This window comes from Oncorhynchus nerka, unplaced genomic scaffold (assembly GCF_034236695.1).
Source record: "Oncorhynchus nerka isolate Pitt River unplaced genomic scaffold, Oner_Uvic_2.0 unplaced_scaffold_1275, whole genome shotgun sequence".
NCBI lineage: Eukaryota > Metazoa > Chordata > Actinopteri > Salmoniformes > Salmonidae > Oncorhynchus > Oncorhynchus nerka.
The window spans coordinates 79,037-98,262 of NW_027040067.1; the positions used below are offsets into that span (position 1 = coordinate 79,037).

General features: G+C 41.6%; 1 protein-coding gene across 1 annotated transcript in view; it reads left to right on the forward strand.

Annotated features, from left to right (window-relative positions):
* The first annotated feature begins 13,759 nt into the window (after window positions 1-13,759).
* Window positions 13,760-19,226, forward strand: part of LOC115120667 (NACHT, LRR and PYD domains-containing protein 12-like) — a 43,072-nt gene continuing 37,605 nt past the window's right edge. Inside the window, exon 1 of the mRNA XM_029649616.2 lies at window positions 13,760-19,186. Within this exon, the coding sequence (XP_029505476.2) occupies window positions 18,840-19,186 (347 nt within the window). The 5' untranslated portion in view covers window positions 13,760-18,839. The remainder of the gene's footprint in view (window positions 19,187-19,226) is intronic.

Sequence of the window (19,226 nt, forward strand, 5' to 3'; positions counted from 1 at the left end):
TGTTACTCCCCTCCTACTGGTAATTACTAGTGAGAAACTCATCTATTAATCCACTGTTACTCCCCTCCTACTGGTAATTACTAGTGAGAAACTCATCTATCAATCCACTGTTACTCCCCTCCTACTGGTAATTACTAGTGAGAAACTCATCTATTAATCCACTGTTACTCCCCTCCTACTGGTAATTACTAGTGAGAAACGCATCTATTAATCCACTGTTACTCCCCTCCTACTGGTAATTACTAGTGAGAAACTCATCTATCAATCCACTGTTACTCCCCCCCTACTGGTAATTACTAGTGGAGAACTCATCTATCAATCCACTGTTACTCCCCTCCTACTGGATAGCCTCAAAACATGGTTAAAATCAGTTTTGAATCATGGATGGTCAATCCTTGCATCCATAGCTCTGTGTCTACTGAGTTAGGGCTGGGGATCATCCCTTAGCTGTTTACTGAGTTAGGGCTGGGGATCATCCCTTAGCTGTTTACTGAATTAGGGCTGGGGCTCATCCCTCAGCTGTTTACTGAGTTAGGGTGGGGCTCATCCCTCAGCTGTCTACTGAGTTAGGGCTGGGGCTCATCCCTCAGCTTTTTACTGAATTAGGGGTGGGGCTCATCCCTAATTCAACTCATAATGCTGATTGACACTTTAAGGGGTGGCTCTCGGTTAGTGCTATCTGGGATCATTGTGATGTCCCTACCTTAAACCCTAACCTTAACCTCTACCCTAATCATAACCCTTACCTAACCCTAACCTTAACCCCTACCCTAACCATAATCCTTACCTAACCCTAAACTTAACCCCTACCCTAACCATAACCCTTACCTAACCTTAACCTCTACCCTAACCATAACCCTTACCTAAGCCTAACCTCAACCCCTACCCTAACCATAACCCTTACCTCAAGTCCTTCTGTTCACCTGACTTCACAATTCCTCACAATCAAATGTCCTCCGCATTATCTACCAAGGGAATTCTCTTCGATTATAATCACAGCCGTATATATTCCCCCCCAAGCAGACACATGGCCCTGAACGAACTTTGTTTGACTCTTTGCAAACTGGAAACCACATATCCTGAGGCTGCATTCATTGTAGCTGGGGATTTTAACAAGTCTAATATTAAAACAAGACACCCTAAATTGTATCAGCATATCGATTGCGCAACCAGGGCTGGTAAAACCTTGGATCATTGCTATTCTAACTTCCGCGACGCATATAAGGCCCTCCCCCTCCCTCCTTTCGGAAAAGCTGACCACGACTCCATTTTGTTGCTTCCTGCCTACAGACAGAAACTAAAACAAGAAGCTCCCGCGCTCAGGTCTGTTCAACGCTGGTCCGACCAATCTGATTCCACGCTTCAAGACTGCTTCGCTCACGCGGACTGGGATATGTTCCACATTGCGTCCAACAACAACATTGACGAATACGCTGATTCGGTGTGCGAGTTCATTAGAAAGTGCATTGATGATGTCGTTCCCATAGCAACGATTAAAACATTCCCAAACCAGAAACCGTGGATTGATGGCAGCATTAGCGTTAACCAGGGAAAGGTGACCGGAAACATGACCGAATACAAACAGTGTAGCTATTCCCTCCGCAAGGCTATTAAACAAGCTAAGCGTCAGTATAGAGACAATGTGGAGTCGCAATTCAACGGGTCAGACACGAGAGGTATGTGGCAGGGTCTACAGTCAATCACGGATTACGAAAAGAAAACCGGCCCCGTCACGGACCAGGATGTCTTGCTCCCAGGCAAACTAAATAACTTTTTTGCCTGCTTTTTTTTGCCCAACAACCACCCGAGCCACTGCCTGTTCACCCCGCTATCATCCAGAAGGCAAGGTCAGTACAGGTGCATCAAAGCAGGGACCGAGATACTGAAAAACAGCTTTTATCTCAAGGCCATCAGACTAGCCTAACATTGAGTGGTTGCTGCCAACACACTGACTCAACTCCAGCCACTTTAATAATGGGAATTGATGGAAATTGATGTAAAATATATCACTAGCCACTTTAAACAATGCTACTTAATATAATGCTTACATACCCTACATTACTCATCTCATATGTATATGTATATACTGTACCCTATATCATCTACTGCATCTTTATGTAATACATGTATCACTAGCCACTTTATACTATGCCACTTTGTTTACATACCCTACATTACTCATTTCATATGTATATACTGTACTCGATACCATCTACTGCATCTTGCCTCTGCCGTTCTGTACCATCACTCATTCATTTATCTTTATGTACATATTCTTTATCCCTTTACACTTGTGTGTATAAGGCAGTAGTTTTGTAATTGTTAGGTTAGATTACTCGTTGGTTATTACCTCATTGTCGGAACTAGAAGCACAAGCATTTCACTACACTCGCATTAACATCTGCTAACCATGTGTATGTGACAAATACATTTGATTTGATTTGATTTACCTAAGCCTAACCTTACCCGTTTAAAATGTCAACATCAATGGGGTGACATCTGAGATGAGATGTCCCAAGGATTCCATTTAGGCTTTTCAGGTGGCTCTCCCATAGATACCAATGCGATAGCAGCTGGGTCTGGTTTACTTCAGCGATGGGCAACTATCATGGGAGTGGGGGACACAAAAAATTTGAACTCATCATGAGGGGCCACAGTGGCTCGGGGTCTGAGTACTCACATCCATACATACATCCATAGCATTTTATAACTAATTTCAAGAAATTCTACTCAGGTTGTCATTTTTGTGGTTTTCAGGTTCTCTTTTCTATCCTAATAGTTATTCTAGCTGTGTAAGCAGTAGTAGTAGTAGTAGCAGCTCTTCCAGGTCCTCTACAATACTCCTCCAAAGTCAACCAGCTGAGGTGATGGGTGCTGATGTGACCCAGATCAACTCCTCCAAAGTCAACCAGCTGAGGTGATGGGTGCTGATGTGACCCAGATCAACTCCTCTAAAGTCAACCAGCTGAGGTGATGGGAGCTGATATGACCCAGATCAACTCCTCTAAAGTCAACCAGCTGAGGTGATGGGTGCTGATGTGACCCAGATCAACTCCTCCCATAAATATAGGCCAAGAACCTGTATCATAAATATAGGACTAGGACCTGTACCATAAATATAGGCCTAGGACTTGTAGACCTAGGACCTGTACCATAAATATAGACCTAGGACTTGTACCATAAATATAGACCTAGGACCTGTACCATAAATATAGACCTAGGACTTGCATCATAAATATAGGCCTAGGGCCTGTACCATAAATATAGACCTAGGACCTGTACCATAAATATAGACCTAGGACTTGTACCATAAATATAGACCTAGGACTTGTACCATAAATATAGACCTAGGACCTGTACCATAAATATAGACCTAGGACCTGTACCATAAATATAGACCTAGGACCTGTACCATAAATATAGACCTAGGACCTGTACCATAAATATAGGCCTAGGACCTGTACCATAAATATAGGCCTAGGACCTGTACCATAAATATAGGCCTAGGACCTGTACCATAAATATAGACCTAGGACCTGTATCATAAATATAGACCTAGGACCTGTATCATAAATATAGACCTAACTATTCTTTCAAAATTGGCTTATACTCCCCAACACACTGTCAACTTCATCGCAGAGCCACATTATCAGGAAGTTAGACCTATAACCCATCGGGAATAGAACAGAACAAACAATACAACAATACACTCCTTCACATCACTCAAGTTGTGTAAAATTCAATCCAAAACCTCAAAGGACTGTATCTAAAACCTCAAAGGATTGTATCTAAAACCTCAAAGGATTGTATCTAAAACCTCAAAGGACTGTATCTAAAACCTCAAAGGATTGTATCTAAAACCTCAAAGGATTGTATCTAAAACCTCAAAGGATTGTATCTAAAACCTCAAAGGATTGTATCTAAAACCTCAAAGGATTGTATCTAAAACCTCAAAGGATTGTATCTAAAACCTCAAAGGATTGTATCTAAAACCTCAAAGGATTGTATCTAAAACCTCAAAGGATTGTATCTAAAACCTCAAAGGACTGTATCTAAAAGCTCAAAGGATTGTATCTAAAACCTCAAAGGATTGTATCCTCCCCAATTTTTTAACACATAACTCTCCATGAGAGTAATGTATTAAAAAAACACTACTACTGGTCATAAGATAAAACAAAATTTCAAATAACATAATCAAATTAAAATCACTACTCTGAAAAACTCCACAAAGAAAAATGATTGTACCCATATGGTCATAGCAAAATAGACTTAAGGCAGCCTACCCTTAGTCAAAGGCAATGCCCTCTCCTTCTTCACATTGGTCCAAATCACAAATATGGCTAAGAACTATAAACTTCATTATAATGATCAATTTCACAAATTACCTTGAAATCAGTATTACAAATGACATTAAATTCATTATCCAATGAGGGTGATCAAACCACAATGGAAAGTCATGACAGAGAAGTGTTTCTTACTATATTAGACAAATTAAAGAAAAATAGTCAAACATTTCCTACATGTTGTATCCCAAGTTCCCAGAACATTCCTTATTCAAAAGAATTCACGTGTTTAATTAAAACTCAGAAAATAAAAACTTATTCCATGTGTGTGCGTGCATCTTTAAGATACCTTGGCACTAAGACAAATGGAAAACTCACCAAACCCAAAGGAAATAGAACACACAAATCAAACATAGTATTTTAAAAACACCAACAAATAGTCTTAACAAATGTGTTGTGTGTGTGGGTATTTGCAAACCCTAAACACAAACAAAACATTTCCAACCGATTACAGACGATTTTCACGCTCTACGCGCTTCAGCACTCAGCAGTCCCGTTCTGTGACCCTTTGTGGCCTACCACTTTGCGGTTGAGCCGTTGTTGCTCCTAGTTGTTTCCACTTCAAAATAACAGCACTTATAGTTGACTGGGGCAGCTCTAGCAGGGCGAACTAACTTGTTGGAAATGTGGCATCCTCTGACGGTGTCACGTTGAAAGTTACTGAGCTTTTCAGAAAGTTAATTCTACTGCCGATGTTTGTCTATGGAGATCATTGCGAATCCACTCATTTGAATGGTGTCCACATACTTTTGTATATGTAGTGTAGTAACAATCAAATTTTGAAACACCTAACTATAAGACTTTTACCTTCCTCATAACTGTAAAAAAGATGTGATCATATTAAGTGACTACAAAATTGGCACCTGTCACAAGTGTAAAGAGGAGTAGGCAGGAGGCAGTCGCAGGTTTAGAACAACTGAATTTAGTAAACCACCATAGATAAAACCAGGACAAAACCCAAATTGCAAAATAATAAAGTACTCAGGAAATAGTACTATAGATTCCTCTCAGGAAAACAAGCAACATTTACAATGGACGACAAAGACAAATGACAGAGGGAGTGTATATATACAGTGATAGAGTGGGGATTGGAACCAGGTTTGTGCAATGATGACTAGACAAGTCCGGCGTTGATGAGTGAAGGGCGTTTGCCAGCAGCAGGTTCGGCAGCAGCAAGAAGGCCGGTGATGTCGAGTACCTGAGCTGGACAGGAGGGGGAGCCAAAGTGAAGGCCGGTGATGTCGAGTACCTGAGCTGGACAAGAGGGGGAGCCAAAGTGAAGGCCGGTGATGTCGAGTACCTGAGCTGGACAAGAGGGGGAGCCAAAGTGATGGCCGGTGATGTCGAGTACCTGAGCTGGACAGGAGGGGGAGCCAAAGTGAAGACTGGTGATGTCGAGTACCTGAGCTGGACAGGAGGGGGGGCCAAAGTGAAGGCTGGTGATGTCGAGTACCTGAGCTGGACAGGAGGGGGAGCCAAAGTGAAGGCTGGTGATGTCGAGCACCTGAGCTGGACAGGAGGGGGAGCCAAAGTGAAGGCTGGTGATGTCGAGTACCTGAGCTGGACAGGAGGGGGAGCCAAAGTGAAGGCTGGTGATGTCGAGTACCTGAGCTGGACAGGAGGGGGAGCCAAAATGAAGGCTGGTGTGACAGCTCCATCACATATTTTTTGTACTTGTATTTATTAAAAAGGTATCCCCATCAGACAAGGCAGCAGCTACTCTTCCTGGGGTCTGACAAAATTATGATAGCTATACAATTTTATAAACATTACAATACAATCATTACAGAAGTCATAGAGAATGTTCCACCCTGAGTCCATGTTGAGTAGTCTAAATCTGTCTGAGAACATCAGAGCGATATCAAACACACGTCAATTTAATTAATTACTTAATTTAACCTTTATTTAAACAGGGAGTCACATTGGGATTAATAATCTATTTTACAAGAGAGCCCTGTACACATTACAGTAAAAACAGAACATTAAAACATAATTTAGCACACAATTAACAAAAATACGTGTACAAAAAATGTATATTAAACAAGATCTAATCAAATTTCATGACCAGTTTATTCAGAAATCCAGGTAATTCCAAAGGATTCACACACTTTTTCTTGGCACTGTATACCTGTGTTTTCTATTTGTCTGTTGGCAGTTTGTCTCGACTCGTCAAGCCTACCATCCCCTACTCCTGTTTCTCGTTAGTTCCTGTTTTCTAGTTCTCCCGGTTTTTGAGCATTCTGCCTGGCCTGACCCTGAGCCTGCCTGTCGTTTCTGTACCTCTTGACACTGCCCTGGATTACTGACCCCTGCCTGCCCTGGCCCTGACCCTGAGCCTGCCTTCAGTTCTGTACCTTATGGACTCCGCCCTGGATTACTGACCTCTGCCTGTCTTTGACTTGTTGTTTGCCTGCCCCACTGTTGTCATGCCCTGACCATAGAGAGCTGTTTTTTCTCTATGTTGGTTAGGGCATGATAGTGACTAGGGTGGGTCACATAGGTGATTAGTGGTTTATGTTGGCCTGGTATGGTTCCCAATCAGAGACAGCTATTTATCGTTGTCTCTGATTGGGGACCATACTTAGGCAGCCATTTCCTCATTGTGCTTTGTGGGATCTTGACTATGTATAATTGCCTAGTAGCACTGTTTGCGTCACGTTTTGTTTTGAGATTTATTGTTTTCTGTGTTTTGTTTGGTGAGTTTTGATTTATTAAGATATGTGGAACTCTACGCACGTTGCGCCTTGGTCCAATCATTATAACGAACGTGACCACTGTTTTGTAAATAAACTTTTGTTATTTCGAACGGTCTGTATCTGGGTCTTATCCAGATGTGGCAGGGTAGCCTAGTGGTTAGAGCGTTGGACTAGTATCCGGAAGGTTGCAAGTTCAAATCCCCGAGCTGACAAGGTACAAATCTGTCGTTCTGCTCCTGAACAGGCAGTTAACCCACTGTTCCTAGGCCGTCATTGAAAATAAGAATTTGTTCTTAACTGACTTGCCTAGTTAAAAAAAAAAAAAATCCTGAGGTCTGATGGGATCTTTTTTGTAAAAATGTTTCTGCAAACCCTGAAGTTTCTGGTTACGGGATCAGCAAATGCTTGAATTTTGTTTCAGACAGGGTGTATTTGAGATGTATCAGTTTGTGGAGGAGAAGGAGAAATGTACTGCTTATGTAGTGTGGGTAGATGATAGCTGTACTGATGGTAGCCTTACCATGATCATTGTATAAGTGTTTAGTTTGTAAAATATTATTTTATTTTGAGTGCAAGGAAAATGGTACTGTGTTTAGTAATGTCTTGTAAGCCCATGTGATCTGAGCACTAGTAGGTGTATGACACTTAAATAAATCATATCAATCATTAATCATTAATCATTAACAAGTACTGGATAAAGTTGATGATGCCGTTGACCTTAACAAGAGTCCCAGGACCATAAAACATGGGGTTATTTTCTGCTGATACATTCTCATTTCAACCAAACCCACCACTGGTCTGTGGGACCAAAGAGCTGTATTTTCATGTCATCTGCCCAAAGAACAGGGTCCAATGCAAGTGCCAATAACATTCAGCAAACAACAGGCCTTTACTTTTCTTGGATGACATGAATATAGAGTTTTTTGGCCACGCCCACCAGTGGGGTTTGGAGTCAAAATGAGAATGCATGAGCAGAAAAGAACCCCATACTGTACCTACTGTAAAATATGGTGGTGGATCTTTCGTTATGGGGCAATTTTGCTTCCACTGTTCCTGGGGCCCTTGTTGATGTCAACGGCATCATGAACTTTATCCAGTACGAGGGCATTTTAGACAAAAACCTAGTTTCCACTGCTAGGAGGCTAAAACTTGACCGCAAGTAGATATTCCAGCAAGACAATAACCCCAATCACATATGAAAATCCACAAATAAATGTTATTTTGATCACAAAATCAACATTTTGCAATGGTCATCTCAGTCTTCGTACTTGAAACCCATTGAAAACCTGTGGTTTGAATTGAAGAGGGCAGTCCATATGCGCAGACGAATGATGTCAAGAATGTGGAAGGATTCTGTATGAAGGAATGGTCTAAGATCCTTCCCACCGTGTTCTCCAACTCATAAAACCTTTTAGAAAAAGGCTCAGTGCTGTTATCCTCGCAAGGTCAGGTATTGAAAGGTATTGAAAACTGTGACTCAATTTTGACTCCCACCTTTTTGAAGAAAAAAAGTATCACTTGTTAAACAAAAACGTCTTTCTCTGAGCAATTGTATTCCCCATGTTTTGTTCATTCAATATTGCTCAGTATTTGAATTATGTATTTTTTTGAGTACTTTTTGCTAATCCTTTTCAAGAGGGAAAATGATTTGGAACCCCACTGTATACTTCAAAGTTAGAGATATGTTGGATCCATCATAATGATTCTACATTTTACAGTATGCCATGGCCTCTACTGGCCAAAGGTTAAACTATTGCTATGTTTATGCTATACTATGGGGTTGAGTCACTAGACTTTGACCAAATTTATTGCATCCAAAGTACCTAGAACATAGATAGAGAGCCACTTGTCATCCGGAAGGTGCCTCAATGACTTGACATGTTCTGGTTGTGATTTATTTCAGGCTACAAGGTAAGAATCTTTCCAGGGATTATTGTAAAGTGTGTAGAGAAATTTAATGTATAGTGTAATTTTTTGATTAGTGAATGGAAGTAAAACACTCAAACTTAACAGTCCATTTCCCCTGGGAAAGCTACGTGACAGTTCAATCATACAAAATGGCGCTAACTGGGCGTAGGCAAGTCAAATTGAAAAACATGTTGTTCATTTATTCGTATATTGTGGGTATTTTTTTTATGTATCATCGTTGTAAATTGTCTTTCAGAATATCGGAAAAATGTTGTTTTCAAAATTGCAATGAGCTCCTGCTTCCTGTGTAATTTGATATGAAACCACTGAACATACTTTTCTTAACATTGCTGTTATTTATTGAATTCAGTAATACCATAATAATAGCATAGCTGTTGAACAAAGCAACACACAAGAATGAGTGAAATTATTTAAAAGACAGTCCACTACAGGAGAGGTGACAAATTCAGTCATGATTACATGTTCATGTGATCGCATAATCATTTATTATTATTAATCGGTTTCTCATCAATATAAAATAAAACCCTACTATTTGTGAAACCCTACTTAAACCCCACATGTTATATTTTGGTTGTTGTTAGTGACTCTTTGCGAGTTCCCCCTTCTGAGAGACTATTTTTACAACTATTGTAGAAGAACATGACAATGTTCATGTGATTGCATTAAATCACCTGACTGTTTAGATGTGTCTGTTAGTAAATGTTTTATTTCTAAGATATAATGAATAAAAGAGAATTGACATTTAATAATTTGTTGTGACTGTGTTAACGACATCCAACATGCTTGATTTCTGTTTAGGTGTCAGTGATCTAAAATGAGTCTCTCTGGGGAGAGAGAGGAGGGGGCCCCTACATCTAAAATGAGTCTCTCTGGGGAACATGACAGGAAAGCTATGAGGTGAGATGACAATTTTGTTAAATAAATTATAAAGAGTTTATTTCCAAAGTGCTATATCCACAATTTTTTCACATTTGTGTTTTTTCATCAGAAACGATTGCTTTTAGATACCTTCATTTGTGTGTAAAATATGGCTGTTCTCAGATTTGTATTAATATATTTTAGATGTGTATGAAAACGTGTTGTTTTTGCAAAACGCTATATATTTTTTATTTTATTTTATTTAACCTTTATTTAAACAGGGAGTCACATTGAGATTAAAAATCTATTTTACAAGAGAGCCCACATTACAATAAAAACAGAATATTAAAACATACACGTGTATAAAACAATATAATTCAGCACGCAATAAACAAAAATAAACATTTAATAAAAGCAATCACATTCAACTACATAGAGGTCCTCAATCAATAATTTAAACTACCTGAGTGGCACCAGTACATCTAGCTGCAGTGAACTCTGCATATTGTTCCTCAAATTAGGGGCAAAAAAACAAAACGCAAATTTTCCTAAATCTGTCGAGACTGAAGGGATCTCTAATGTTATCCATTCCTGAGAACGGGTTTGGTAACTGAGGATTCTAAACTTCATTAATGAAGTTACATATGGAGGGAGTTTCTGTCAGATTGCTTTGTAAATTAATAAAAGAGAATGCAGCTCTCTTCTTACAGACAGAGAGGTCCATCCCACATTTTTATACAGACTACAATGATGAGTGCTAAAAGTGTCCCCTGTGATAAAACGTATTGCTGAATGGTAGACTTCGCCCAAGTGTTTCAAAACAGAGGTTGCCGCATGCATGTAAACAATATCACCAAAATCCAATACAGGGAGAAGTGTTGCTTGAACAATCTTTCTCCTATTTTATATTCTTTCTATGCGTTACGAAGGATAACTTGTCATCAATCCAGACACCCGGGTACTTATATTGAGAAACAAGCTCAATTTGGGCTCCATTTATAGTGCAAATATACAGGTCCTCAGGGTCAACATTTCATGACTTGAGCTTTTGGTTTGACTTGTATTTGACTTGTATTTGACTTGTATTTGACTTGTATTTAACACACATTTTATATCTGTAAGTGAATAATGAATTGAATCAAAGTCATGCTGAAGTTCACGAATGGCCTTCTGCACTGAGGTGGCACAGGAATACAAAACTGTGTCATCTGCATAGAGATGAATGCTACAAGATTTAACAGTGTTTCCTATGTCATTAATATACAAAGTGAACAATAATGGACCCAAAATTGAACCCCGAGGAACACCTTTTAGAATCTCAAGAAATTCTGATTTAACCTCATCTATCAAGATTCTGTTGCTAAAATAATTCTGAAACCATAAACAGGCTGTATATCCCAGATCTACTCTTGATAATTTCTTCAGCAAAACAGAATGATCAACAGTGTTGAACACCTTTGACAGGTCAATGAACAGGGCAGCACAGCTCTTTTTATAGCATCCAAGGCATTGACACGATCATTAACAACTAGCGTGGTTGCTGTAGTAGTACTAATACAATTATCAGATAAAAACGAAGTTGTACATTAATCAAGAATTCAAAAATTGTAGCTAAACAACGTAGTCTTGAAATGGGGCGATAGTTGTCAAGATCATTTGTATCCCCAACCTTAGCACATAGGCAGATTTCCAAGCTGTTGGAATACTTCCTGATAAAAATGTATAATAAAAAATGTGGGCTACTGAGCCAGCAATAAGGGGTGCTGCACACTTAAGCAGACCAAGATCCAAATGATCAGCTCCTGTGGATTTTTGTGTGTCTAATGTTAACAAAGCTTCCAGGACTTCTTCATCAGTGAATTTCCATAAATAAAACTCCTGACTGGCATTCTCAGTATCATTCAATAGATTTTCACCATCTACATCCAAACTACTCTTTTCAAGAGCTGGCTTTGAAATACATTCAAATAAACTCAACAAAAAAATAAACGTCCCTTTTTTAGGATCCTGTATTTCGAAGATAATTCATAAAAATCCAAATAACTTCACAGATCTTCATTGTAAAGGGTTTAACCACTGTTTCCCATGCTTGTTCAATGAACCATGAAAAATTAATGAACATGCACCTGTGGAACGGTGGTTAAGACACTTACAGCTTACAGACGGTAGGCAATTAAGGTCACAGTTGTGAAAACTTACGACACTAAAGAGGCTTTTCTACTGACTCTGAAAAACACCAAAAGAAAGATGCCCAGGGCCCCTACTCATCTGTGTAAACATGCCTTAGGCATGCTGCAAGAAGGCATGAGGACTGCAGATGTGGCCATGGCAATACATTGCAATGTCCGGACTGTGAGACACCTAAGACAGAGCTACAGGGAGACAAGACCGTCCTCGCAGTGGCAGACCACATGTAACAACACCTGCACAGGAACAGCTCATCCGAACATCACACCTGTGGGACAGGTACAGGATGGCAACAACAACTGCCCGAGGAACACCAGGAATGCACAATCCCTCCATCAGTGCTCAGACTGTCCGCAATAGGCTAAGAGAGGCTGGAATGAGGGCTTGTAGGCCTGTTGTAAGGCAGGTCCTCACCAGACATCACCGACAACGTCGCCTATGGGCACAAAACCTCCGTCGCTGGACCAGACAGGACTGGCAAAAAGTGCTCTTCACTGATGAGTCGCGGTTTTGTCTCACCAGGGGTAATGCTCGGATTTGCGTTTATCGTCAAAGGAATGAGCGTTACACCGAGGCCTGTACTCTGGATCGGGATCGATTTGTAGGTGGAGGGTCCGTCATGGTCTGGGGCGGTGTGTCACAGCATCATCAGACTGACATTGTTGTCATTGCAGGCAATCTCACCGCTGTGCGTTACAGGGAAGACATCCTCCTCCCTCATGTGGAACCCTTCCTGCAGGCTCATCCTGACATGACCCTCCAGCATGACAATGCCACCAGCCATACTACTCATTCTGTGCATGATTTCCTACAAGACAGGAATGTCAGTGATCTGCCATGGCAAGCAAAGAGCCCGGACCTCAATCCCATTGAGCAGGTCTGGGACCTGTTGGATCGGAGGGTGAGGGCTAGGGCCTTTTCCCCCAGAAATGTCCGGGAACTTGCAGGTGCCTTGGTGGAAGAGTGGGGTAACATCTCACAACAGGAACTGGCAAATCTGGTGCAGTCTATAAGGAGGAGATGCAATGCAGTACTTAATGCAGGTGGTGGCCACACCAGATACGGACTGTTACTTTTGATTTTGACCCCCCCCCCCTCCCCTTTGTTCAGGGACACATTATTCCATTTATGTTAGTCACATGTCTGTGGAACTTGTTCAGTTTATGTCTCAGTTGTTGAATCTTGTTATGTTCATACAAATATTTACACATGTTAAGTTTGCTGAAAATAAACACAGTTGATAGTGAGAGGACGTTTTTTTGCTGAGTTTATAAAGTCTGCAGAGATAAAATGGTGATTAAATGCGTTAATGATATCAATTTAGTCAGTAATAAGGCCAACCTAAATAGAACTCAATTGATTGAGACAATTATTATTTGTCTCTCTGAAATAAAACCATCAAGTGATAGATTTTAAACAAATATGTCTGTCATTTAAACAACCCCATGACATGTTTAGATAGAAAAACACAAACATGTCTTTAATATTTTTTTTAAACAATAAAAGCTAGTTTACCAACATTTCTGAAAACGTATGACATTCTGGAATGAAACTCATCTTATGTTTCCCCATCTGAGCTCAGAGTAGATGAGAGATGTAATTTGTGTCTCTGTTGTGTTGAAGTCCAATCAAGCAGGAGAGACCAGCCTCCCCTGTACCCAGCTGTGTGTCCATGAAGAGTGATCGGTCTATGCGTCAACCTATAGTGTTTAGAGAGGGAGACTTTTCACCTGAACAAAGGTAAGAAGAAATCAAAATCAAATAAATTCAAATTGTATTGGTTACAATCGCCGAATACAACAGGTGTAGACCTTACAGTGAAATGCTTACTTATGAGCCCCTAACCAACAATGCAGTAAAAAAATCTATAAAAAATCAATAAAAAAACGAGAGTAATAACTACGCTTAAGAAGTAGTTAAAGAGCAGCAGTAAAATAACAGTAGCGAGACTATATACATGGGGGTATAGGAACAGAGTCAATGTGTTGGGGCATCGGTTAGTTGAGGGAATATGTACATGTAGGTAGAGTTATTAAAGTGAAAATGCACAGATGATAACGACAGAAAGTAGCAGCAGTGAAAAATGGGGGGGGGCAATGCAAACCGTCTGGGTAGACATTTGATTAGATGTTCAGGAGTCTTATGGCTTAGGGGTAGAAGCTGTTAAGAAGCCTCTGGGACCTAGACCTGGTGCTCCGGTACCAGTAGCAGAGAAAACAGTCTATGACTAGGGTGGCTGAAGTCCTTGACAATTTTTAGGGCCTTCCTCTGACACCATCTGGTATAGAGGTTCTGGATGGCAGGAAGCTTGGACCCAGTGATGTACTGGGCCGTTCGCACTACCCTCTGTAGTGCCTTGCGGTCGGAGGCCGAACAGTTGCCACACCAGGCAGTGATGCTACCAGCCAGGATGCTCTCGATGGTGCAGCTGTAGAACCTTTTGAGGATCTGAGGACCCGTGACAAATCTTTTCAGTCTCTTGAGGGGGAATAGGTTTTGTCGTGCCCTCTTTACGACTGTCTTGGTGTGCTTGGACCATGTTAGTTTGTTGGTGATGTGGACACCAAGGAACTTGAAGCTCTCAACCTGCTCCACTACAGCCCTGTCGATGAGAATGGGGGCATTTTTGGTCTTCTTTTTCCTGTAGTCCACAATCATCTCCTTTGTCTTGATCACATTGAAGGAGAGGTTGTTGTCCTGGCACCACACGTCCAGGTCTCTGACCTTCTCCCTATAGGCGGTCTCGTCGTTGTCGGTGATCAGGTCTACCACTGTTGTGTCATTTGCAAACTTAATGATGGTGTTGGAGTCGTGCCTGGCCATACAGTCATGAGTGAACAGGGAGTACAGGATGGGACTGAGAACCCACTCCTGAGGGTCCCCTGTGTTGAGGATCAGCGTTGCGGATGTGTTGTTACCTATCCTTACCAGCTGGGGGTGGCCCGTCAGGAAATCCAGGATCCAGTTGCAGAGGGAGGTGTTTAGTCCCAGAGTCCTTAGTCTTCCAGCTGGTGCTCTCATGCATGTTTCAGTGTTATTTGCCTTGAAGTGAGCATAGAAGCAGTTTAGCTTGCCTGGCTCATGTCACTGCGCAGCTCTCGGCTGTGCTTCCCTTCGTAGTCTGTAATGGTTTGCAAGCCCTGCCACATATGACAAGTGTCAGAGCCGGTGTAGTACGACTCCATCTTAGTCCTGTATTGACGCTTTGCCTTTTTGATGTTTCTTCGGAGGGCATAGCAGGATATCTTATAAACTTCCGGGTTAGAGTCCCGCTCCTTGAAAGCGGCAGCTCTAGCCTTTAGCTCAGTACGGATGTTGCCTGTAATCCATGGCTTCTGGTTCGGGTATGTACGTACGGTCACTGTGGGGATGATGTCATCGATGCACTTATTGATGAAGCCAATGACTGATGTGGTGTACTCCTCAATGCCATCGGAGGAGTCCCAGAACATATTCCAGTGTGTGGTAGAAAAACAGTCCTGTAGCTTAGCATCTGCCTCATCTGACCACTTTTATATTGATCTAGACACTGGTGCTCCCTGCTTGAATTTTTGCTTGTAAGCAGAAACCAGGAGGATAGAATTATGATCAGATATGCCCAATGGAGTACGAGGGAGAGTTTTGTATGTGTGTGGAGTAAAGGCGGCCTAGATTTATTTTCCTCTGGTTGCACATTTAACATGCTGATAGAAATTTGTTAAAACATATTTAAGTTTCCCTGCATTAAATCCCCGGTAACTGAAAGCGCCACCTCTGGGTGAGCGTTTTCTTGTTTGCTTATGGCGGAATACAGGTCATTTAATGCGTTCTTAGTGCCAGCCTCAGTCTGTGGTGGTATGTAAACAGCTATGAAAAACACAGATGAAAACTTTCTAGGTAGATAGTGTGGTCTACAGCCTATCATGAGATACTCTACCTCAGGCATTCAATAGTTCGAGACTTCCTTAGACATCGTGCACCAGCTGTTATTTACAAAAATACATAGTCCGCCGCCCCTTGTCTTACCAGACTCCGCTGTTCTATCCTGCCGGTACAGTGTCTAACCAGCTGTATGTTGATAGTGTCGTAGTTCAGCTACGACTCCGTGAAGCATAAGATGCTACAATTTTGAATGTCCCGTTGGTAGTTTAATCTTCCGCGTAGATCCTCGATTTTGTTCTTCAAAGAATGCACGTTTGCTAGCAGAATGGAAGGAAGTGGGGGTTTATTCGATCGCCTACGAATTCTCAGAAGGCAGCCCATCCTCTGGACCCTTTTTCTTCACCTCCTCTACATGCAAATTACAGGGATCTGGGCCTGTTCCCGAGAAAGCAGTATATCATTCACGTCTGGCTCGTCAGACTCGTTAAAGGAAAAAAAGGATTCTGTCAGTCCGTGGTGAGCAATCGCAGTCCTGATGTCCAGAAGTTATTTTTGGTCATAAGAGATGGTAGTGGCAACATTATGTACAAAATAAGTACAAAATGAAGTTACAAACAACGCAATTTTTTTTTTTTTTAACACAATGGGTTGGGGACATGTAAAATGTCAGCCTTCTTCTCCGGCGCCATCTTTAACCATGGGTCATGGTCAGTGAGTTAAATAGCACTGTTTCTAGTCATTTCTCCTCCCCAATTTCCCATTTATTTTGTTGTTTTCATAATCCATGTTCTAATCCCTTTTTCCATGTTCATAGTCCTAAAACAATATTAAACAAACACAACATTCCCATCAAATCAAATGTATTTATATAGCCCTTCTTACATCAGCTGATATCTCAAAGTGCTGTACAGAAACCCAGCCTAAAACCCCAAACAGCAAGCAATGTAGGTGTAGAAGCACGGTGGCTAGGAAAAACTCCCTAGAAAGGCCAAAACCTAGGAAGAAACCTAGAGAGGAACCAGGCTATGAGGGGTGGCCAGTCCTCTTCTGGCTGTGCCGGGTGGAGATTATAACAGAACATGGCCAAGATGTTCAAATGTTCATAGATGACCAGCATGGTCAAATAATAATAATCACAGTAGTTGTCGAGGGTGCAGCAAGTCAGCACCTCAGGAGTAAATGTCAGTTGTCTTTTTATAGCCGATCATTAAGAGGATCTCTAACCTCCTGCTGTCTCTAGAGAGTTGAAAACAGCAGGTCTGGGACAGGTAGCACATACGCAAAGTGGCCCCATCCGATGATACCCTGGACAGGGCAAAACAGGAAGGATATAACCCCACCCACTTTGCCAAAGCACAGCCCCCCACACCACTAGAAGGATATCTTCAACCACCAACTTACCATCCTGAGACAAGGCCGAGTATAGCCCACAAAGATCTCTGCCATGGCACAACACAAGGGGGTGTGCCAACCCAGACAGGAAGATCACGTCAGTGACTCAACCCACTCAAGTGACACACCCCTCCTAGGGACGTCATGAAAGAGCACCAGTAAGCCAGTGACTCAGCCCCTGTAATAGGGTTAGAGGCAGAGAATCCCCGTGGAGAGAGGGGAACCAGCCAGGCAGAGACAGCAAGGGTGGTTCGTTGCTCCAGACCCTTTCCATTCACCTTCACACTCCTGGGCCAGACTACACCCAATCATATGACCCACTGAAGAGATGAGTCTTCAGTAAAGACTTAAAGGTTGAGATCGAGTCTGCGTCTCACACATGGGTAGGCAGACCATTCCATAAAAATGGAGATCTATAGGAGAAAGCCCTGCCTCCAGCTGTTTGCTTAGAAATTCTATGGACAATTCGGAGGCATGCGTCTTGTAGCATACGTGTAGGTATGTACGGCAGGACCAAATCGGAAAGATAGGTAGGAGCAAGCCCATTTAATGCTTTGTAGGTTGGCAGTAAAACCTTGAAATCAGTCCTTGCCTTAACAGGAAGCAGTGTAGGGAGGCTAGCACTGGAGTAATATGATCAAATTTTTGGGTTCTAGTCAGGATTCTAGCAGCCGTATTTAGCACTAACTGAAGATAATTTGGTGCTCTATCCGGGTAGAGCATTGCAGTAGTCTAACCTAGAAGAAAACAAAAGCATGGATACATTTTTCTGCATAATTTTTGGACAGAAAGTTTCTGATTTTTGCAATGTTACGTAGATGGAAAAAAGCTGTCCTTGAAACAGTCTTGATATGTTCGTCAAAAGAGAGATTAGGGTCCAGAGTAACACAGAGGTCCTTCACAGTTTTATTTGAGACAACTGTACAACCATCAAGATTAATTGTCAGATTCAACAGAAGATATCTTTGTTTTTTGGGACCTAGAACAAGCATCTCTGTTTTGTCCGAGTTTAAAAGTAGAACGTTTGCAGCCATCCACTTCCTTCTGTCTGAAACACAGGCTTCTAACGAGGGCAATTTTGGGGCTTCACCATGTTTCATCGAAATGTACAGCTGTGTGTCATCCGCATAGCAGTGTAAGTTAACATTATGTTTTCGAATGACATCCCCAAGAGGTAAAATATATAGTGAAAACAATAGTGGTCCTAAAACGGAACCTTGAGGAACACCGAAATGTACAGTTGATTTGTCAGAGGACACGCCATTCACAGAGACAAACTGATATCTTTCAGACAGATAAGATCTAAACCAGGCCAGAACTTGTCCGTGTAAACCAATTTGGGTTTCCAATCTCTCCAAAAGAATGTGGTGATCGATGATATCAAAAGCAGCACTAAGGTCTAGGAGCACGAGGACAGATGCAGAGCCTCGGTCTGACGCCATTAAAAGGTCAAGAGCAGTCTCAGTGCTATGATGGGGTCTAAAACCAGACTGAAGCATTTTGTATACATTGTTTGTCTTCAGGAAGGCAGTGAGTTGAAGCGCAACAGCTTTTTCTAAAAAGTTTGAGAAGAATGGAAGATTCGATAGTTTTTATATTTTCTGGGTCAAGGTTTGGCTTTTTCAAGAAAGGCTTTATTTCTGCCACTTTTAGTGAGTTTGGTACACATCCTGTTGATAGAGAGTCATTTATTATGTTCAACATAGGAGGGCCAAGCACAGGAAGCAGCTCTTTCAGTAGTTTGGTTGGAATAGGGTCCAGTATGCAGCTTGAAGGTTTAGAGGCCATGATTATTTTCATCATTGTGTCAAGAGATATTGTACTAAAACACTTGAGTGTCTCTCTTGTACCTAGGTCCTGGCAGAGTTGTGCAGACTCAGGACAACTGAGCTTTGGAGGAATATGCAGATTTAAAGAGGAGTCCGTAATTTGCTTTCTAATGATCATGATCTTTTCCTCA